Source organism: Microplitis mediator, chromosome 1, assembly GCF_029852145.1.
Source record: "Microplitis mediator isolate UGA2020A chromosome 1, iyMicMedi2.1, whole genome shotgun sequence".
Lineage (NCBI taxonomy): Eukaryota > Metazoa > Arthropoda > Insecta > Hymenoptera > Braconidae > Microplitis > Microplitis mediator.
This window is the reverse complement of record NC_079969.1, coordinates 7,446,861-7,470,435: the sequence shown is the minus strand read 5'-3', so window position 1 is coordinate 7,470,435 and position 23,575 is coordinate 7,446,861. Positions and strand designations below refer to the sequence as shown.

The 23,575-nt window shown below is 27.8% G+C and overlaps 4 protein-coding genes across 5 annotated transcripts; 2 read left to right on the top strand and 2 right to left on the bottom strand.

Annotated features, from left to right (window-relative positions):
• The first annotated feature begins 3,226 nt into the window (after positions 1-3,226).
• LOC130666435 (uncharacterized) lies at positions 3,227-6,453 on the top strand. The gene is made up of 7 exons (XM_057467430.1): positions 3,227-3,845; positions 3,913-4,038; positions 4,669-4,777; positions 4,844-5,006; positions 5,083-5,293; positions 5,948-6,067; positions 6,135-6,453. Exons 1-7 carry the CDS (start codon positions 3,473-3,475, stop codon positions 6,329-6,331), a joined length of 1,299 nt encoding a protein of 432 aa, XP_057323413.1. The 5' UTR covers positions 3,227-3,472; the 3' UTR covers positions 6,332-6,453.
• Positions 6,454-10,425: 3,972 nt separating this feature from the next.
• Positions 10,426-14,869, top strand: LOC130669936 (UV excision repair protein RAD23 homolog B). Its single transcript, XM_057473101.1, has 6 exons — positions 10,426-10,873; positions 10,941-11,013; positions 11,976-12,135; positions 12,416-12,613; positions 12,978-13,324; positions 13,984-14,869. The coding sequence occupies exons 1-6, from the start codon at positions 10,808-10,810 to the stop codon at positions 14,238-14,240; spliced, it is 1,101 nt and encodes a 366-aa protein (XP_057329084.1). The 5' UTR covers positions 10,426-10,807; the 3' UTR covers positions 14,241-14,869.
• LOC130669945 (trypsin-3-like) lies at positions 14,594-17,675 on the bottom strand. 2 transcript variants are annotated; one of them, XM_057473111.1, is made up of 2 exons: positions 17,470-17,675; positions 14,594-16,362 (listed from the first exon to the last, which is right to left on the bottom strand). In XM_057473111.1, the coding sequence occupies exons 1-2, from the start codon at positions 17,513-17,515 to the stop codon at positions 15,587-15,589; spliced, it is 822 nt and encodes a 273-aa protein (XP_057329094.1). In that variant the 5' UTR covers positions 17,516-17,675; the 3' UTR covers positions 14,594-15,586. The 2 variants fall into 2 exon arrangements, with proteins under 2 accessions (XP_057329094.1, XP_057329103.1); XM_057473120.1 differs by lacking the exon at positions 17,470-17,675 and adding an exon at positions 17,211-17,383 and having other exon boundaries at positions 14,629-16,362.
• Positions 17,676-19,888: 2,213 nt separating this feature from the next.
• Positions 19,889-22,812, bottom strand: LOC130676078 (trypsin-like). The gene is made up of 2 exons (XM_057482069.1): positions 22,745-22,812; positions 19,889-20,816 (listed from the first exon to the last, which is right to left on the bottom strand). The coding sequence occupies exons 1-2, from the start codon at positions 22,788-22,790 to the stop codon at positions 20,020-20,022; spliced, it is 843 nt and encodes a 280-aa protein (XP_057338052.1). The 5' UTR covers positions 22,791-22,812; the 3' UTR covers positions 19,889-20,019.
• Positions 22,813-23,575: the final 763 nt, after the last annotated feature.

Here is a 23,575-nt window from a genome sequence, read left to right as displayed (position 1 = left end):
GTATAAAAGCGCGCCAGTTAAATACCAGTAGCGGGAAATTCAAAAATTGGCGGGAAACTTTATTGTGGAACGAAATTTATATTTATATTAAATATGTAGTATGGTGGTTCGTTTTAGGTGAAAATTTTTTGTTCTTCGGGTACCACAAAAAATATTTATTTTGTTAAAAAAAAAATTAGGGTAAGTTGGGTATTACCGCGGATTGATATTCGCGTGCCAAAAGATAAAAGGGCGCATTGCTACAAGTTAGTAGGGATCCATGCTAAATGAGCGCATAAAAAATTTTTTTTGCCATTAGTTTTAAAATTTTTCGAAACGCAAAGATCTGTAGAGAAAAAATTTGGGCATCCTTAAGCTAAAAGGGCGTATCCCAAGACATACGCCCTTTAGCTTTTGGAAAAGTAGTGCCTAAAGCTAAAAGGGCGCATAAAAAAAATTCGAGTTTTAATACAAAATACTGAAAAATAGTTTCACAAGACAAGTTAGATAAAAAAAACAGTTTCCTACACTTTTTTTTCTCAAAATTTATTAAAAAAAAAAAAGAAATGAAAATATCAAATTTTTAATTAAATAGAAATTTTCATAACGATTATAAAAAAAAAATTTACTGATTTTTTCTTTAATTATTGTTTTGGACTATAGATCCGTCATAAATCAGAATAATTTGAAAAAAAAAAAAATACAGATATGGAGAAGGAGGGTATGGGAATCGTACCTTAATGAACCGGCTACATATTTCAGCAATTTTTTTTTTTCAATTTAGTATAAGAATTTCGAAATAATTTTATAAACTCTAATAACCAATTCCATAATAAAAAATATTAATACAATCACGCGTATTTTGTGATTTTTCTAAACATATATTTAATTTTGATATTAAAAGAACGTATTAGTTAGAACACACCTTCTTGACTGCATCATTTTTTTCATTTTTAGACTTAGGCTAAGCTTTTTAATAAATTCCTTAGAAAAAAAATTTCTAGGCCTTCTTAGCTTTAGGTCACAAAATTTTCAAATTCCTAAAGCTAAAAGGGCGCACAGTTAAAGACATACGCCCTTTTAGCTTTGGGAAATCTATGTTTGATTTTCAAGCGTAGAAAATGTTTACTAATCAATTGGCGATGAAAAAAAAATTCATGCGCTCTTTTAGCTTTGCAGAGCTTAAAGGGCCCATACATTGGTACCCAGATAGCAAAATGACGTCTCGATGAGTTCTGAATGAGTTCCTATTTATGATTTGGACGTCTTATCAAAATCTTAAAGAAGGCTTTAAGGGATAACGGTAACCGATTTTCAATTTAATTTAATTTACGGACAAACACTAGAAACCTAAAATAGAGAGTCTTTAGCGTTTTTTAAAACCTTAACAGAGGGCTAGAAATTTCGTATTTTTAAAAATTCTAATTCGTCTCCGAGAAAAATTGTTTTAAAATTCTTATTTACTCGACGAGTGCAACAAAGATAGTCCCGTTTATTTTTATGAGTGTGAGAAAGAGGTCCGGTAGCGTATCCCCTTAAGAAGTTCTCAAGATGTTGAATAAGCCACCTAGCGAACTCAGTAAGACGACTTTAAAAAGAGCTCTCAAGAAGTTCTTTTTTCTGACTTCGCAAATATGACCAGTACACAGAAAAAACAGATATCTTGAGTCAAGAAAATATTTTTGAAGACAATCGTTTTCGGGAATCAAGTCAAGATTTTCTTGAGCCAAGAGAATTCGTCTTGGTTGGAGAAGATTTCTACTTTATCTGAGAAAAATTAGGTCTCCAAAAAAATTTTCTTGAATCAAGAATATTTACCTTCAGTCGAGAATTTTTTTTTGTGTGTATGAACTTACCATGACGTCTTAAAAAGCTAATTTTGACTTCATCAAGAAATTAAAAAAAAAAATACATTTAGACGTCAAAAAACCGACGTCTTATTTATGGAGTTTTCAAGAACTTTTAATCAAGAGTTCTTAAAAATGGCACCTTTAAGAAGTCATTATAAGACTTCTTGAAGATGCCTTCAAAAAGACCAAGTAAAGAAGTCATTCCGACTTGAATGCTGCCTGGGTACACAGAAAAAAAGGATTTCTTGGCGCAAAAAATTTTTTCTTGTTCTAAGAAAATTTTTACTTGACCCAAGAAATTTTTTGTATTATAAAGTGAAAACAAAACTTTTCTTGGGGTAAGAAAAAATTTTCTCGGATCAAGAAAAAAATCTTTTAGGCGAGAAAAAAATTCTTGAGCCAAGAAACATTTTTGTCTTCAATTTATAATTCAAAATATTTCTTGCGCCAAAAAATTCTTTTTTTCTGTGTATGCGCCCTTTTACCTTTTGGCACGCGATATCCAAATATACGATATCTTAGGCTAAAATAAATCTTTTATTGACTGGGTAGTGAACCAATACAATTATCAATATCATTATTATTTATTTTCTTGACAGTTCAGCAATAGTTTTTCTTCTTTGCGCTTTTCTTATCCAAAATTTCTCTGAGAAATAAATATAGGTATCGAAGCATTAGTTTATAAAAATACACATTTTATTTGAAGCTACAGGTGAAAAAATTGAATTGCACGATAAATCCGAATTCTTGCAATTTCAGAAACGTTAAATCATCTCTCAGTAGCTCACAGCACAAAATTAGACATGTTCCCAGATAGCAAAATGACGTCTTGACTAGTTTTGAATGAATTCCTATTCATGATTTGGACGTCTCATCAACATCTTAAAGACTTTCTCAAGATGTCGAATGAGCCACCTAGCGAATTCAGTAAGACGTCTTTCAAAAGAGTTCTCAAAGAGTTCTTTTTTCTGACTTCGCAAATAAGACTTCAGTATGAAATTACCATGACGTCTTTCAGGAGCTCTTAATTTTGACTTCATAAAGAAGTTAAAAAAAAAATACATTTAGTCGTCACAAAACTGACGTCTTATTTATGGAGTCTTCAAGAACCCTCAATTAAGAGTTCTTAAAAATGACACCTTTAAGAAGTCATTATAAGACTTCTTGAGGATGCCTTCAAAAAGATGTCGTAAAGTAGTCATTCCGACTTGAATGCTGTTTGGGTTAAGGTTCAAATTTGAATATATATTTTCATACAGAGCCATCTATCTCTTGATTTCGAAACCCTTTCACTATTTCATGATAATAAAATTTTTTTTTATTCTCTCAGTTTTTCGTCTTTCGTGGAATCGAATGAAATTCTAAAAATAATTTCCATATTCCACGTATTCAATTATCTTCCCACTAACTTCAAGTAACAACCCCTTGATCTCCAGCATACTTCATATTGTTTATATCTTACCTCATTTTATTTTTCCCGAGCCAGCCTTCACTTCATTCAAATTTTATATATAAAACACATAAAAATAATAATCATTGAAAAGTTTTAATAAATTTCTTTTAAATTTATTCATTAAAAATTACGCAATTAAATTTTATTTTTTGAATAAAAAATTGATTTAAAAAATCGAACGACAAAAAGTATGAACTATATACCGACGGAAATATTAGAAAAAATATTATCGGAAGTACCGGAAGTAGAAAATTTGTTTAAGTTACGTTTAGTCTGTAAATTATGGTACGAAGTTATAGAAAATATATTAGTAAAATCATATACATGGGAGAATATATCAAATAAAAAATTACGCGTGTTTTATAAAACGTCACTTATTAAAAAAACGTTTCCAAAATATTCCTTTGAGCATCAATTGTATATAAGAGATCAAAAAATATGGCGGGGAATTTGTCGAATGGGAGTCAAGTATTCAGAAATAATTGAATCCGGATTGGATAAATTTAAAGTGATTGAAAAATTACCAATTGTTGAGGGTAAAATTGTCAAGACCTCGGTTTGGGGTAAGTATTAATAATAATAATTATCATAATTGTTAATAAATAATCGAATGTATTTATAAAATTACAGATAATTTTATTGCCGTGATAACAAATCAACAAACAGTTTATTTTTATGACTTTAATGATTTGAATAAACCATTTTTTAATATCAAATGCGACGAAAATATATCTGATGTTGTATTTTGGTATACAGGTAATTAATAAATTTTTTTTTTAATAAAAATGTAAAGAAAAAAAAAACAAATTTGTACTGGTGCCATATTACCCCGCTTGTGGTGATAGATAAAAAAAATTTCGAGGTCCAAAACTTGTAGAAAATTGGAAGAGCTTTCAAACGAATACCAACATGACCTACTTATTTTAATTATCATCAAAGATTTACATATATTTTAATTTAAATATCTTGAGATATATATATGGGTTTAAAATTATAGAAAATAAATATGGGTTGTTGGTACTCGTTTCAAAAGGCTTGCAATTTCCTACTCATAAATAACAAAGAAAAGAAAAAATAAAATTTAAAAAAATTTAAAATTTTTAAAAAATTCAAAATTTTAAAAAATTGTTTTTTTTTTTGTCTTTTTAGATAGAGAACTGTGTACCCTTTGAAATGAATACTCACAAGCTATATTTATTTTAATATTTATACCATATACTTATATATTTTTAATACAAGAATAAAAATATATGTGTATATTTTAAATGATTAAAAATAAATATGTCATGTGGGTACTCGTTTTAAAGGGCGCGTAATTTTCTATGTACCTAGAAAATTTTTAATTTTATATCAAAGTTCTCTAACCGGAAATTGAAATTGTTACAGATTCTGAAGTAACTATAGCTGTATTAAGATTAATAAATAAATTAATTTTTTGGAATTTTGATACAAAAACTCAAATTTCAAGTGATGAATTTCTTGGTCAAAATATTTGGTAACAAAATGAATAAATTATTTACAATATTTATTGAGAACAATTAATTATTTTTTTTTGTTTTAGTACTGGAACAATAAATAATTTTTTTTCTGAGTACAATGGTCTTATTACATCGTACAAATATGATAATAATAAAATAATAATTGAACAAACTTGTCAGATACATATGAAAAATACAAATGACAGAAACGAGAAAATTGTTGCCATTAATTCCAATGGAATTATAGTAAAAAAAAATTTTTTTAATTTATTATTCAAGTTTTTTTGAATTTTCAATTAAAAACTAATGAATAATTTTACAGTTTTCTGCAATTAATTTCATAAAATATGAAAATGAATGTGGGACAGAAAATTTTGTTCTGATTGTTCCGTTATCTAATGGATCAAGATTATGTTTTCATGATAAAAAAGAATACTGTAAATTACCAGATAAATTTCCAACGAAATATCACTGTGATAAGATTAAATTTATCCATGCTGGCTGGTATAATACCGCAGCATCTGCTATAGCAGGTAACAATTTTTTTGTAGCTAGATATATTTTCAAAATTTGATTTAAAAAAAAAAAAGTAATATCATAAGAATGTACGATAAATTTCTGTTGAAACGAGTACCCACAACTCTATATTTTGCAGACTTAAATTCCGTTCAAATTTTCAAAATCGAATTTTTGAAAAATGAAATATATCGATGTGGGTACTTGTTTCAAAGGAAATTTTAATCTCAATTCCAATTATCGCATTAAATTTTTTAAATATCAATTAGGCGTTCGAAATAAAAATTCGATAATACATAATTTTGAATTTTTGGTACAAAAAATACTTTTTCGAAAAACTGACCTTAGAATCTTCACACACGTGAAATTTTATTAAAAAAGAATACCCACAACCCTATATTTTGAGAACCAAAATTTTTCAAAAATTTTTAGAAATCAAATTTTTCAAAAATTGAATATATTGATGTGGGTACTCATTTTAAAGGAAATTTTATTTTGAACACTAATCAGTTCATAATAATTTTCTATTACTACCTTGCAATCATGAAATATCAAAGTTATATATATTTAAATTTTTATCGCTTATTTAGTAATCAACGCAAACCCAAAAATTTATCAGAGCTTCTAAAAATTTATCTTTTTCTCAATTAATTAATAAATTATTTTTTCAGGGCCTTATTTATTGACAGGTTATATAGAATGGTATTTGCACGATTTAAAAAATCATATCGATGGATTTGTATCAGCAATTTTAATGTACAATAATATTTTTATACTCGGATTTAGTACAGGTAATAATTAAATTAATTAAGTAATTCTATATTAGAAAATAAAAATAATATTTTTATAAATTTTCAGGAATAATTTATTTATTTTTTATAAAAGATTCAAAAGATCTCCAATCTCTCAATTTGTGCAATGAAAATAGTTATAAAAAATTAATAATTAATGAAGATAACAAAGCAATCATATGTTTAGATATAATTCAAGTAGACATGGAGCCATATATAATTGCATCCACTGAAAATAATATTTACATCGCTCAATTAATATGAATTATTTTTTTTATTCTTCAAAAATTGTGCAATTTTTTTTTTATTTAAAGAAAATAATTAATTGTAATTATTAATTTGTAATAAATATGGCGTCCAATTGTAAATAAAGAAGAAACTTTTTAAATTAAGAACTTGACTATTTTATTTTCCCAAGTAACATGCAGACAACTTTAAGATGTCTTTTAAAAAAATAAGATGAATTTTTTTTGTCACAGTCACCTTTTTTCGTGTAAATGCGACATGCAAATGTTGGTTCCGGAGACAGAGAAAATTTTCGTTATTTTTCCTGTCTTATGTCAATTAAAAAGTCGTTTAGATGACTTATTTCAACACTTTTTGTAATTTACTTCTTGTCGTCACGTGTGTCAAATCTTTTTAGTAGATATTTTTTCGGTGAAATAAATTTCTGATCGTTTTCTCAACATATTGGTGTCTTATTGATACCTCGAAAAACAGCCTAAAAACTGATATCTTATAGATGTCATAAAGGCAAGTTTGTTATTTGGGTTGTTTTCTCCCAACCCAAGTGGCTACACAGTAAAAAACCAATCGTCAAAGTGTAAAAAAAACGAGTGTTAAAATTCTGAGTGTTGAATTTTTAACACTTTTGTATGTCAATTAAATACACAGTCTTTATCTTGTTTGAACTGTTGCAATCGATTGATTTATTAAAACACAAAAATGTCATTTTATTCGAAAGTAACACTTTGTATATGTTACTTTCAAATCAACACCAAAATATGTTAAAAATAATGTCGACCATCACAAAAGAATTCTTGGGAAATTTTTATTTTTAACTTATACGTGTGTTACTTTTTTTAACACACAACATTTTAAAGTAACATAAATAAGTGTAAAACGTTCGTTTTACACACGGTATGTGTTAATTTTGACGAATACTCATTTACTGTGCAGGCTCGCTTTTTGTTAGCTTTTAGTTGCTCGTTCTAAGTCAACTTTCTGCTATTCCTGAATGTTACACCAAAAAACAAAACGTAATATAAAAAATGTTAGCAATTAGTTATCAAAAAATGACGTAATAAATGATGACTATTTGGGAATAAATAAAAGTAACCATTTTTATGCGGACAGTTTGTTATCCAAAAATGTTGACTGTTTTACGTTATTTAAAAGATAACATTGAGTTGTTAACTATTTTTGGTGAATATTTTGTTACATTTGAATGTTAGCTTTATTTTAACAACTGGCAACTGAAAAATGCTGTCATTGTTTATTTCACTTTATCACATTTTTTTTTAACATTTTGATGACTTTATCTTATATTATAAAAACGTAAAATTTTTTATAATTGTGAGTTTATGAAAAATATTAATTCATATTGTAATTCATTGAAAGGTAAAATTAATTTTAAATAATTATCTACGCAGCTGAGTTGAGGAGTAACCACGAATTCCGATGGAGGGCGCACGTTCGCAAAAGTTTTTCGTTTGAGAAGAGTTAAGCTAGACATTATAAGTTCCAACGAACGACACATTACTCTGTAAAATAAATATATGGGTTTTTTTTTCTAAATTCTTTACCCGATCTTAAATTACAAATAAACAACTAATAAACTGATCAACACTTAAAATTTAAAACATAAACGTATGTGGTTAGTTTTTATAAAACGGGAACAAAACAAAACTATATGAACGTTGTAAAAGTGTTACAAATAAAATATATCCGCATTTATTCTTTACACACTATAGTGTTATATAATACAATAGTATTAATATTTACTTTTCATGATTTTGTGATTCATTTCTGTTACTTCAACGCTATAAATGTATATATTAATATGTCACTCTGATAACTCGATTTTTTTCGTTTGGTGATTCTCTGAAAATTTATTCTGAAAAGTATTGTTTCGTTCAATTCTCATCGATATCACTTTAACTTTTGAAAAAAAAAAAAACCACAATTGAACTGATTTATAGAATTGTCAATAGCAAGCAGATGATTGACTAATTCTTTTCAAATAAATAAGAATGAATGAAAGGTCGTTTTTTTTAAGACTAGTATAGGAGTTGACCAATTATGGATCAATAATTTGTACTGTTTTTTCACCGAGAAAATATTTTTCTTTTTCGCTTTGTGAAAATTGGAAGGTGATCATATGTTATACACTGTTAAAAATAATTTTAAAATTACAATACAAAAGGAATTGAATTTTCATAACTAGATATTTGAATTGTATTTTCAATAAAAAAAGCTTTAAATTTAATATACGTAATTTAATAATCAAGCTGGTATTCAAAATTAAAAAAAAAAATATAAATTTTAATAAACGTACTGAAAATTTATACTTGATTTTAAAATTTTCAAAGCATTGAAAATTCTAAAACATATATTGAATTTTAATAATTCTATTTGAAATTTCATAGTACTTATTTAAAAATTCAAAAAAAAGTATTTGAAAATCCAAAGTGGTAATTTGAAAATTCAAAAACGTGTATTTTAAATTCTATATGAAATTAGTAATGAAATTTCAAGCACAAATGTATGTGTTTATTGCGTTATATACAATCTTTGAAAATTCAAACAATTTTTATTACAGTGTAAAGCAAGTCAATAAAAAAATTGTTAAAAACGTTTTTGACTCATGCTCATCGTAAATGAAAATACGAATTTAATGAAGTTAGTTGAGAGGATTTTAATTTTAAACGTATAGTTCACCAATAAAAGATCTTGATACTATTAGCACCATTAATAATGAACAAAATATTGGAATTCGAATGTAATTTGTTAATATAAAACAACAATTATTAAATATATTTGAATAAAATTAGTTTTTCGGGCGCCTTACTTTGCACAGTAAAAAAAATTGTGTATCTGTGTTAAAAACGGTCAGTGTTAAATTTTTTGTGTTGATTATTTTGTGTCAAATCAACACAATTCTCTGTCTTTAAAATTTTTAATCGATCTACTATTCACACTTTAAAAGTGTTGCCTTGTACAAAAATCGATATTATCAACATTTATTAAGTGTTACTATAAAATCAACACAAAAAAAATGTTAAGGCGACAGTTGAATTGTGTTAAAAAAAATGTCTTTCTTCTATTCACGCGGGAAGCGCCATTAAGCATCAGTTCTGCTTGGTTAGTGATTATTTTTGTGACATTGATTTTATTGATTTTCAATTGGGCATAAAAAAATTAAGTTGACAAAGTTCATGATTCGTATAGTTAAAAAAAAAAAATATTTAAAAAATTGCATCTGGGGCGTTTTTTGCTTTTCTACATGCGCATATTTTCATTTTTTTTTGTAATTGATTTGTTGATAAAAAAATTCAAAAATTGTCAACTGTCTGCTAACTTTAGGATCATGTTTACTTTCACAAAATTGTTCAATGTTAAATAATAATTGCTGACACTTTTAATAGCCTAAAAATAATTCATGGTACAAAAATAAAATGTAAAAGTTAACATTTTTTTTGTGTCGCCATTAAAATTTAAAAAGTGTTGAAGTTATTTCTCATATTATTCGAATTTTGTGTTAAAATTTTAACACAAATCTTGAGTTGAAATTTAACACAAATAGTTTGTGTTGAAAAATAACACAAATATTGTGTGGACCGTTTTTAACACAGATTGTGTTGATTTTAACACAATATTTTTTACTGTGTGTGCATCTGTCTACGACATTTAAATTTGGGGTGGAAATGGACATACGGACATAGTCAACACCCTAATCAGGATAACTGCATGTGTTGCAAGCAACCTTACCTCAGTTTTGTCAAAGCAAATGTATTACAATGATACCAGCTCGTGGAAATATTTGAAAATCGGAGCAGGGCTCAAACTTTTATAAATTTCAATAAAGGGCCTATTCTGAAATTTCAAAAAAGGGTTCTAACTCTCGTTATCTGACAATGTTTGACTAGAGTTAGAGCTATAGTATCTCTGAATGCACCCAAAAAAATAAAATAACAATTTAAATTTTCCCGCCAACAATTCAAATTTCAAATCTCGCGCCATCTTACAAATAAGTAAACAAACTTAAATAAAAACTACCAAAAAAATTAATTAAATATATTTCTAATCCCCTGTATTTATACTTGATCCATTTTAATATATTTTACAAATATATACACATATTAAATATATATAAACTATAAATTGTAACTAGACAAAAAAATATAAATTCTTTTACACACGCGCAGGAGACAAATCGAGTGGTTGTGATTTTTTTTGTGTGCCGACTCATTGCATATATATACATATACATAGCCACATATATTATATATACTTTATTTTATCGGACAAAAAATTCATATCAAATTTCAATAAAAAAAAAAAGAAAATTAGGAAAATTTAAATAAAAACTCGTGATAAAATTAAAAAATATTATAATTTCGCATAATTTAAGTGCTTTATATATAATATATATTTTTAATAAATATATATATGTATTCTAACATATAATAAAATATTATTTGTGTAGTGTGTGCTTTTATAACCTAAAAATAATCCAAAATGATTATCACGTTGAAAAATTTACAGCAACAAACTTTTACTATTGAAATAGACAGTAGTAAAACGGTAATGAATTATTATTTATTAATTAATTATAATTTTCATTAATTAATTTATTATTTTTATTTTTTAGGTAAAAGAGTTAAAAGATAAAATTGAAGTCCAAGAAAAATTTCCTGCTTTACATCAAAAATTAATTTATGCTGGTAAATATATATAAGTATTACGTGTAATTACTATTGATGTGATTAATTTATTATATATATATAAGTATATGTGATAAATTGTTTATGTAAATTCATAGTACGCGCGCGCTCCGGGGACTTTTTTGAAAGGGAAAATAAAAAATTGGAGTCTTGTACAAAAAAAATATAAATTCTGGGTAAACTAATAAATATATGACAAAAATGTATATGAACAATTTTGTAGATAATTAAATTCTGGAGAGAAAAGGTCTTAGTACATTTTTACGTAGGTCTAATTATTTTGGGGTAAAATGAATAGTTTACTTAGAAATTTTTATTTAATTTGCTGATGAATTATAAAAAAAAATTGTTGTTTTTAAATTTGAAATTCTGAGCAAATTATTGCAGATACGATAAAAATGACTCAGTACAATTTTGTAGGGAATTTAATTTCCTACAAAAAAAGTTCTTACCAATTTTTCTGTAAGTTCAATAGTTGACTCAGAATTCTAAATTTAAATCCAATTACTCGATAAGCCAAGAAATTAAAATTCTTAATATTTTTTTTATCTTAAAATTTAATTTCCGACTAAACTATTAGAGTTACATTAAAAATGACTCAGTCTAATTTTGTAGGGAATTGAATTTCCTGCAAATAAGATTCTTACCAATTTTTTCTGTAAATTCAATAGTTGACTCAGAATTTTAAATTTAAATCCAAACACTCGATAAACCAAGAAATTTAAATTCTTAATAATTTTTTTTGAATAAAAATTTAATTTCCGACTGAACTATTAGAGTTACGTTAAAAATGACTTAGTATAATTTTGTAGGGAATTAAGTTTTCTACAAAAAAAGTCCTCACTAATTTTTTCATAACTCCAATATTTAGCACTTGAGAGTTGAATTACTGTAAAAAAATTAAATCTGCTCCTAAATTTATTTCTCAACTAAAAATTATTAATTACTGATTTATTGAACAGGTAAAATATTAGTTGACGATGAACCCTTATCTCAATATAATATTGATGAGAAAAAGTTTATTGTTGTTATGGTAACGAAGCCCAAAGTAGCCGATAATACAAGTACAAGTACCCCAACAGAAGATGCATCAGTTACCGCAGCTAAAGAACGTACATCCAGGTAATTAAGTCATTCAAAATTTTCATGTGTCAATTAGTATCGAGGTCGAAATTTCCTGTTGAACGAGTACCCACATCAATATATTCAATTTTTCAAAAATTCATTTTTTTTCAAAAAATTCAAGTTTGCGAAATATAGGGTTGTGGGTACTCGTTGGAACGGAAATTTACCGTACGTCAACGTAATGATATTAAAAAAATTTAATTTTGGTTTAAACGAAATATAATGATACTTTAATTAATTACTAATAATTAAATGGATTCTATTTTTTTTAAAATAGAGATTCAACAGCAGCAGCGTCAGAACCATCACCAGTAACCCGACCAACTCCAGTAGTCCAACAGCCAACTGAACAAGCTGCTGCTGCAGCATCTGCTGTTGCTGCGATAACTGAAGCCGCTGCTAGAAATCAACCCGAAAGTGCATTACTTACTGGCGATGCTTATGATACTATGGTCAATAATATTATGGATATGGGGTATGTATTTAAAATAAATATAGGAATGGGAGGGGCAAAATGGGATACCACCAAAATTTTATAAAAAAAGTTTTTTTTAAGAACATTTCAAAATCACTTTTGTAAAAATAATTGAATTTTTTTTTTTCTGTTTTCGAAAAATTTTTTTTTTGGAAAAACTGATGGTACGTTTTTATTCAAGAGATGATTCTATGAAGTTTGAGTACCCACATCGATATATTTTGAGCATCATAAAATTCCAAATTTTTTTTTTTCACTTTTTTTAGAGGGTGCCCCATTTTGCCTGCAAAAAATGAAATTTTTTTATTTAACGGCAGCTATATTGTTATAGACATATGTACTAATATATATGATATTTTAATAGATATGAACGTGAACGTGTTGAACAAGCACTACGTGCAAGCTTCAATAATCCAGATCGTGCTGTCGAATATTTAATAACTGGAATACCGGCACAATTATTTGACGATTTACCGGATGATAATGCGCCAGAAGGTGCAGATGCTATTCTTGAACAAGGAGGTGGTGAAGCTGGTGATCCTCTTGCATTTTTACGCTCCCAGCCCCAGTTCCAACAGATGCGTGGTGTTGTACAACAAAATCCTCAGTTGCTCAATGCTGTCTTGCAACAAATTGGACAGTCAAATCCTGCATTGTTGCAATTAATCTCTCAAAACCAGGATGCATTTATTCGTATGCTCAATGAACCAAGTAATTATTTTTTTTTCTAAGTAAAAAATCTAGGAGACTGACAGGGAAGGAATATTCGTTAATTTAATTACGTGTTTCATACAAATGTATAAATATTTAAAAATTTTTTTAATTTTGAGAAAATTGAATATCTAAATGTTGATGTGCGGTAAATTTCCGGTAAAATGAGTACCCACAAGACTATATTCTGAGTACGTTGATTTTTTTCAAAATTTTGAAATTGAAATTTTGAAAAAATTAAATATTGTGATGTGGGTACTCAATCAACAGGGAATTTTATACAGAGTAAATTAATTGAAATTAAAAAGTTGAAAAATTTACTCGATTTATAAAAATCCAAAAATAACATTTTTAGATCAAAAATTTTTTTTTAATCTACTAGATTTTTGTTCTATCATTACTATCTTAAAGTACAGTAAATTTCCATTGAAATGAGTACCCACAACCCTATACTCCGAGCACTTTATTTTTTTTTTTAAAAATAAAAAAAAATTTTTGAAAATTTAAACATAGTGATGTGGGTACTCATTCAACATAGAATTTTACTCTGATCAACCCTACCTGTGTCAAAGTACTCAAAAATCAATGAACATTAAGTAAAACTTCAAAGTGAGGAACACAGTAACTAATTATTTATTTATTTTATTTTAATTATCTAGCTGCAGCTGGTGGTGGAGCACCATTGACAGGATCAAATCAAGCTGTACGTGGTACCGGAGGAACCGGAGCCGGTGCAGATGCCGTCAATCCAGCAGTAGCTGGAGTCATACCAATTTCTCCTCAAGACCGTGAAGCCGTCGACCGATTAAAAGCATTAGGTTTCCCAGAACATTTAGCACTTCAAGCATATTTTGCTTGTGAAAAAAATGAGAATCTCGCAGCTAATTTTTTATTATCACAAAATCTTGATGATTGAACATGTTAAAAAAAAATAAATAATAATAACATTAAACAATTTTATTGATTATAATTAACAATAACAATTAATGAGTAATAAAAACTAAAAAAAATTTTTCTTTCCAGTTTGGAAAATTTCAACGCATTTAAATTTTCAAAATATTAAAAAAGTTTAAATGTCAATTTTTGAAAATTTATTTATTGACTTATTGTTTAAAATTGACAATTAGCTTAAAAATGAATAAGTAATAAATAAATTATATTTAAAGTAATAAATTAGTTTTGTTCAAAAATAAATAAAATGTAACTTTTAAATAAATTTTTTCTTCACTTAATTATTATTAATAAATTACTTTTTTTTGCGAATGTAATTTTTTTTATTAGTGTGGTGTTTATTAATAATATTAATAATAAATAATAATTAATAATAATAATAATAATAATAATTTTTTTGTTAATATATATAATTTTGAAAATAAAAATGATTATAATAAATACGCCTTCAAAATTTTTTTTTCTTCAAACAAATTTTTTAATTTCTCGAATTATTTCTTAATTTTACCAACAGGTGGCGCCAATTCATTTTCTGTTCGCATGTAGAGTCGTTTTGAAATAATTTTCAAATTAATTTAAAAAATAATAATAGAACCGATAATATGAACTCCCGAAAAAAAAAATTCTAAAATGGCTGTCAAAAAAAATGTAATTACAATTTTTTTTAAATTCCGAATTTTCAAAAAAAAATTTTGCGAGGTCCATATCGCCCCTGGGTATTTACAAAATTTGTAGGCCAATTTTACCCCCCTTACATTTGCATGCGGGAAAAAAAATTTGTAATGACAGCCGGGCAATTTAAAAAATTTAATAATTAGAATAATAATAATTTTTTTGTTAAAATATATCATTTTGAAAATAAAAATAATTATATTAAATACCCCGTCAATATTTTTTCTTTCTTAAAATTAATTTTTCCACTTTTTAGTTACTTCTTATTTTCGCCAACAGATGGCGCCAATTGATTTTCTGTTCGCATGTCGAGTTGTATAAAAATAAATTTCAAATTAATTTCAAAAACAAAAACAGAACCAATTAGATGAACTCTCGAAAAGAAAAATTTAAAAATGGCTGTCCAGAAAAATTTGATTACAATTTTCTTTAAATTTCAAATTTACACAAAAATTTTGCGAGATCAACAACGCCCCTAAGTATTAACAAATTTTCTGGGCCAATTTTACCTCCCTTACATTTGCATGCTGCAAAAAAATTTGTAATGGCGGCCATATTATGAAAGGCTTCGACTCCAAAAATTTTCATTTTTCGAACAAAAATTTTTAAATAAATGTCTATTATTGTAATTATGTGATACTAGCAAAGAGCTCCATGACTTTTAGCTTTAATCCAATCATAATAAAATCTAATATTTTGAAAAATAACCGGCGCTTCGGGAAAATTACAACCCATTCTCCAAGATTTAATACCAACAAGTTCGCCATTTATCATCAAAGGATTTCCTAAATCACCAGGACAGATACTAACGTCGCCATCTTTGTAATTATTAACCCCACAAAGTCGTGCATTACTTGTAACATTACCCATAAATGAATAATAACTATTACACTCTTCATCTGAAATAATACTCCAGTTACTTAACTTCAAATTATTCAAAGTCTCAATTTTTTTGTCGATCCACTCGCCAACAATGGCCTCCTCATTAATCACAGCTGATTTTTCAATATTTTTTAACCCTATACAAGTCCGATTACAGTAGTCATTAAAAGTAATTGGATGTGAAAGACGAATTCTCGCAATATTACCGTCCGGTAGTGTACAGTCATTAAGTTTAAATGAATCGTGTAAGTCTATTGACTGAGCGTAATATGTCGAGCCATCTTTATAACGATTTTTACTACCAGCTTGAATTGAAAATAATTTATTTGGTAATGATTTAAATGAATAAACACATTGGGCTGATGTTAGAATATCCCAGCTTGTAATTATTACTCCGCTGCAAATATGGACGCCATTTAATTTTATACTGACCATATAAGGCGCTATGTAATTATTATTATCATCGTTCAGGAGAGATAGTGGTTGGGTATCGAAAGTGTATTGTATAGAAGTTGAAGATGCTGGAATTACAACTGTAAAAATTGAATTAGTTGTAGTTAAATTTAAATTTTGATTGAGTAGAAATGAAAATTGAGACACGAAAAATTTTTTTAAGCTTAAGTTTAATCATTTTTGTTTTAAGTTAATCAGTAAAAAGTACTGACGATCAGTGAAAATAAGTACTGATGGTCAGTGAAAAGTACTGATGCTCAGTGAAAAATTCCAACAATCAGTAAATTTTTAGTAAGAAATAGTTGCAACTATATTACTGATGATTCGATCAGTGACTCAATCAGTGATATATACTTGGGACTATTTGTACGGTTAACTATTCACTGATTCATTTTTTGAGCGATATACTGGGGCTTAAAACTGAAAAGTACTGATAGTGAAAAGTACTGATGCTCAGTGAAAAATGCTAACAATGAGTAAATTGTTAGTAAGAAATAGTTGCAAGTATATTACTGATGACTCAATCAGTGATATATACTTGGGACTATTTGTGCAGTTAACTATTCACTGATTAGTATTTTTCTCTGATTTATTTCTTGAGTGATATAAACCTGGGGCTTAAAATTGTAAAGTAGTGATAGTCAGTGAAAAGTACTGATGCTCAGTGAAAATGCTAACAATTAGTGAATTTTTAGTACAAAATAGTTGCAAGTATATTATTGATGATTCAATCAGTGATATATACCTGGGACTATTTGTGCAGTTAACTATTTACTGATTAGTATTTTTCACTGATTCGTTTTTTGAGCGATTTAAACCTGGGGCTTAAAATTGAAAAGTACTGATGATCAGTGAAAAATACTCAAAATCCTCTGCTTAAAAAATCCGATAGATTCTTATAGTTGGATGTATAAGGCCTATACTTAACTATAGCACTTTTCATAGAACTCATTCATTCTTATGAAATCTCTCTGCGAATTTATGAGACTCTAAGGGATTCTATGAGATTTTATAAACAGGATCATCACTGAAAATTCACAGAGAAATAGTCACAGGTATATCACTGATTAAATCAGGGAATATTCACCGACTGTAAGTAATTTTCACTAATTAATTTTAAAAGAGTATTAGCAGGTATTCCAACGTCTTTCAATTTTCTCAATAACAATAAATAATAATAAAATTACCACTTAAAATTGCGAAGAAAACAAACACAATCACTGACTTTAACATCTCTATGTTGCTTCTATTAAAAAGTTTATGATTATGTATTTTCACTGAAAAATTTTCTTTTTATATGTAGTCACATTAAGTATCTGTTGCAGACTATCTGACTTCCTTTAAATAAAATATTCATTGATATCCGGCAGTGAAAACAAAAATAAACTGCTAAGAAGCAGTACGATTTGTTACGCCTGTTAATGGTTATCTTTATGACCTTAACTCGGATAACCTTTTCTTAGGTTAATCCCACTCTACTTTTTGTATTTTGCACTTACTCTCTTACAAATATGGGATTCCCACATATGCTTATTCTATGCAACTTTAACATACACTGAAAAAAAGTATTTTCCTTCCTGGAATTCAAAGTATTATCAATCCAGTTTTCCTCTAGTAAGTATAGTTAAGTTAGCGAAAAAATGGGCTTTTCTCCCACCATTTTCCTACAATTGAGTCATTATTACGCATGCGCGTTAGTGCGAAGTCATCGACTTCATCGTAGCCAAAAATTTACCGGAAGAAGAAATACCTTTTTTTCCGTGTATGTGAATACAAATTTCCATTTTCATGAATTCGTCGTGGCAACAAAGAAATGATTTCAAAATTCTCTCATATTTTTCGGTTTTCCAGTAAAGTTTTAGACATTTTTCCCTCATTCAGAAATTTTATTCGTATCATTAAGTTATTCAAAGTTTTGATTACATTTGCAATGTCAATAATTTGATGTTTTAATCATACGAGAAAGCAAAAAAAAGTCAATAAAGTAAATTAATATGGCCTACTTCTGATTATTCGATGTTAAAAATATGTAAATTAAAATATTTAATGTAGTGTAACTAAATATTATTTGTGTAAGTAATTATGAAATAATGTTAATATTCATTATTGTTTTATAGTCTTAGTAACTTCAAAAATTTCGTTATGTTCAGTAAAAAGTCTCAGTTGATTTAACGATTACGGTTTAGTTCTTTCATTGACTTTTTTGAATTTAATATAACTATTTTTAGTCAGTTACATTAACAATAAAATCGTTGAATTAACTACAAAATAGTTACTGTAATTAAATTTAATTGTTACATTAACTAAAACTGATTTGTCATCGTAACTAAGAAAAATATTTGTCTCCGTATTTCTCTATTTTTTTGTAGTTGCAGTTACTGATATTTTCTCTGTGTACAATTTGGCTTTTTTTTTTTTTTTTTATTGTGTGACCATTTTCTATTTCTTTCAAATTACAGCCTGTTAAAAATCTCTTGAAAATTCTCAAATTTTTAACTGTCACAATGAAATTCCCGGATACTTTTTGAAATTCCCCGACATTTCCATGATATTTCCCGTTTGCATAAAATTCCCTGATAATTCCCAACATCCCCAGTTTTCCCGATTTGTGGCCACCCTGGAATCTAAAGTAAATCTGACTATTGCATTGGTCCTCGTGAACATATATATATTGTAGTAACTGGTATCTTATAAATTAATATCACTTATACACTACAATAATAACACACTTATATTAGAAATAACAACACCACAATTAACAGCAGCAAAAAAAAGGCAATCAAAGATATAGTTTATTGAGATACAGTATTTGCTGTTTAGTTGTCAATATGAGACTGACTTTTTTCGCGCATTTATAAAACAAGAGAAGAAGGCATTTGTTTTCTAGCTATTCAAATATTTTAAAGATCAGTTTCACATTCGTTACAATATATAATCTCGGCAGCTCTTACAAATCTTGACAAAAAATTTAAAATTTTTATTTTTTAGAAGATAAAGAAATAAAAGAATCTACAGAAATGATTTAATTTTAAAAATTTATTAGTCACATTATCATTCATTTAACATAAAAACTAATACATAATTTTAAATAAAATTTCTTGCTTATAAAAACATACTTTTATCAGCTATCCCTGATTAAAGAAAATTATTTACTCAATAATGAATGTATACAATGTGAAAAATTTGCGGAGTGATCGCGGATTAAATCCGGAGTGAATGCGGAATGGATGATTATTTATTTAATCCCCTCGGAGGTACATTCACTCCGAAGGGGAGTTTATTTTAATGTTACCCTAGCAGACCTGATTCACCGTAAATTTACGGTAATTTTACCGTAAATCTACCGTAGAATACCGTAAAATTCGAGTAAATTTACCGTAAATTACGGTAAACCTACCGTAAATTACGGTAAATCCACCGTAATTTACGGTAAATCCACTGTAATTTACGGTAAATCGGCATTTTACGGTGGATTACCGTAATTTACGGTGGGTTTACCGTAATTTACCGTAATTTGGGTCCGTTAGGGTAAAACTCTGAATCGGAGTGAATGCGGATTTAATTAAAATCCGCATTCACTCCCGATTTTTTGCGATGTACCTATATAGTATTAAAATTGAATTGTCTTGAATAATGTTTTTTTTAATCAGGAATATTCGTAGTAGCATTTTTAGAAACTTTTATATGTAACTCTGCAAGGTAAGTCTTAAGCAATGCCACTAGGGTATGTAGCTAAATTAGCATAAAGTTCCGCGAATGTTTCTTTTTATCCAATCTAAATATTGATTATGAATAATATATCGAAAAACAACCGGTGACTCGGGAGAATCACAACCCTTTCGCCACAATTTATATCCAAAAAGTTTACCATCGACCATCAGAGGAGTCCCTAAATCACCAGGACACATATTTACGTCACCATCTCTATCCATATTGACTGCACAAATCTTAGCGCCATTTGTCACTTGACCCATAGATGAATAATGATAATTACACTCTTCATCCGGAATAATAGTCCAATTAGTTAACTGTAAATTATTCAATGTCTCGATTTTGTTGTCAATCCACTCGGCGACAACCGCCTGCTTGTCCATCATTGCTGATTTCAAAGTGTTTCTTTCACCTACACAAGCTCGATCACGAGTCTCATCAAAAATAATACGTTCCGAAAGACGAATTGTTGCAATATCATAGTTTGGCACTTGACCATGTCTTGCTGAAAATGAACTATACACTTTAATAGATTGAGCATAATATATTGAGCCATTTCTGTACCGGTTTGTACTTCCAAGGTGAATTGAAACCAACTGATAAGTTGATCCGCGTAAAGCATAAGGATAATAGACACACTGTCCGGATGTTAAAATGTCCCACTCGGTAATAATTATTCCGCTGCATATATGGACATCATTTAATCTGATACTAACTAAATAAGGTGCCAAATTTTTAATATTATTACTATTATTAGTTGATGGCTGTTGTGAATTGTGGAATTGATCCGGTGACTGTATAGAAGTTGATGTTGAAATTACAGCTGTAACATTATTATTATTATTTTTATTTGAAGTAGAATTTTAAACAAGGTGAAATCGAATTGACAATAGAGATGCGATTGAAATAAACTCTTTTGTAGAAGACTAAATTTCCTACATTTTTTTCTCTAAAGTCAACCGTTTACAAGTTAATAGCAAAAAACCACCAATATCATAAGAGATTAGACTTCGAAGGCTTTCACGCGGATTGTAGTTAAATAATGCTCCGCTAAGCAGATTTTGGCTTTTTCAAGGGGTATACATTTCTTTTCAAATAGAATTTTGAACCAATAAGATATCGCGTGCCAAAAGTTAAAAGGGCGCATACCAATGTATGGGCCCTTTTAGCTCTGCAAAGCTAAAAGGGCGTATGTCTTTAACTGTGCACCCTTTTAGCTTTAGGAATTTGAAAATTTTGTGACCTAAAGCTAAAAGGGCCTAGAAATTGTTTTTCTAAGGAATTTATTAAAAAGCTTAGCCTAAGTCTAAAAATGAAAAAAAAAATGCTGCAGTCAAGAAAGTGTATTCTAGATTATGCATTCTTTTAATATAAAAATTAAAAATATGTTTAGAAAAATCACAAAATAAGCGTGACTGTATTAATATTTTTTATTGTGGAATTGGTTATTAGAGTTTATAAAATTATTTTTAAATTTTTATACTAAATTGAAAAAAAAAAAAAAATTTGCAGAAATATGTAACCGGTTCATTTAGGTACGACTCCCATACTCTCCTTCTTCATATTTGTATTTTTTTTTTTCAAATTATTTTGATTTACGGCGAATCCATAATCCAAAACAATAATTAAAGAAAAATCAGTAAATTTTTATTTTTTATAATCGTTATGAAAATTTCTATTTAATTCAAAATTTGATATTTTCATTTTTTTTTTTTAATTATTTTGTTTTTAATAAATTTTGAGAAAAAAAAAGTGTAGGAGACTATTTTTTTTTCATCTAACTTGTCTTGTGAAACTATTCTTCAGTATTTTGTATCGAATTTTTGTATGCGCCCTCTTAGCTTTAGGCACTACTTTTCTGAAAGATAAAAGGGTGTATGTCTTGAGATCCTTTTAGCTTAAGGATGCCCAAATTTTTTTTTACAGATCTTTGCGTTTCAAAAAATTTTACAACTAATGGCAAAAAAAAATTTTATGCGCCCTTTTAGCATGGATCCCTACTAACCTGTAGCAATGCGCCCTTTTACCTTTTGGCACGCGATATGTTAACATAAGGTTGAGTTTTATTAAAACAGAAAGAAAAAAAATCTATATTTACGTGACTTCAGCATAAAAAAACTTTAATGACGTTGTTCCAGTTCTTAAAATTGATGTTAAGAGCTCGAAATTGGAATGAGTTTTTACTTTAATATGTAGAACAACATTTTCAATGAGAAATGAAAAAGAAAATGTTCGTTTCAAAAGGAGCACCCTAATATATATATATGGTTCATTTGGAACGACTGTTTTTTTTCACTCCCATTTCAAAATAACGTTATAAATATTGCAAACAAACTTTCCTGCAACCCGTGTAAAAAAAATTTATTCCAAAAAAGTTCAACATGTGGAACTTCTAAATTTGAGACAAATTAGAACTTCCAATGGAACTTTTTTTGAACTTTTGTAATTTTGATGACAAAAAAAAAAGTTTATATCTAGGACATTATAAGAGCAAATTTTGAGTAAAAAAACAACGTTTTTGAAACATATTTCTCAAAACGTATTTTTACTACATTTTACCCTCGTTTCGAAAAGGTTCAAAATCTCTGATTAGGTACTTTTTTACGAACGCTTTTTGATTATTACAGGGCTATGGGTTTCTCATGGGAATTTTTCGGTTTTTCGCGATTTTTTCGAAGTGCAAATAATCGCTGAATAATTAAGTGGACTTTATTTTTTAATGTAAGACATTTAAATAATTAAACTACTTACCAGTTGTTATTGCAAGTAAAAGAATAGAGACAAGTTGTAACTCCATCGCGATGATTTACAAATAAAACTTACTGATTAATGTACAAGAAATATTGTTAAACATTGTCTTATATAGTGCATCTATACCACACATGGATGGCAAACATACAAGCATCAATAGAACACATGGATAAAAAAAATATACTATTGCGTCTTAAAAAAATAAGCTTTATTGCTTTTTGATGATATTATTTTAAATCGAACGAACAAACAATTATTAAGGTCACACTCACAAGTGGAATTTTTTTTTTAATCAAAGTTTTATTAACAATTTAACGACCCAGGCATTCTCAGAATTTCAAGTTAATTGGTTATTTTTTTGGAGGATCTATAAAAGATTTATATCTATAAAATTCAAAAATAGGAACAATAAAATTTGGAAAAAATATTGGAAAATCAGAGAGTGCCCACCTTCGTAATCGCTCATTTTATATTGAATCATTACATACAAGGGTAGAAAGTTTAAAATTCCCGCGCTGCGCGTCATGATGCCTAAGGCGAATCCTTATAATAATTACCATTCTACATGGTAACCAGTCCTATTTTTTAAAGCATGGGAATCGATACTATGTAGCATGGGAATGATTACCAGTCTTCTGGTAATATTTACAATACTACATAGTTATCATGCTACTGGTATATATTATTTTGTAGCATAGTAATCAAATCCACGCTAGAATGGTACTGAGTCCCATGCTGTATAGCGTGAAAGCACTTTAAATATTAAGCGCTGCTATATAGTATATACGTTCAATATATAAATTATGACATGACCATAATTGTAACAAATAT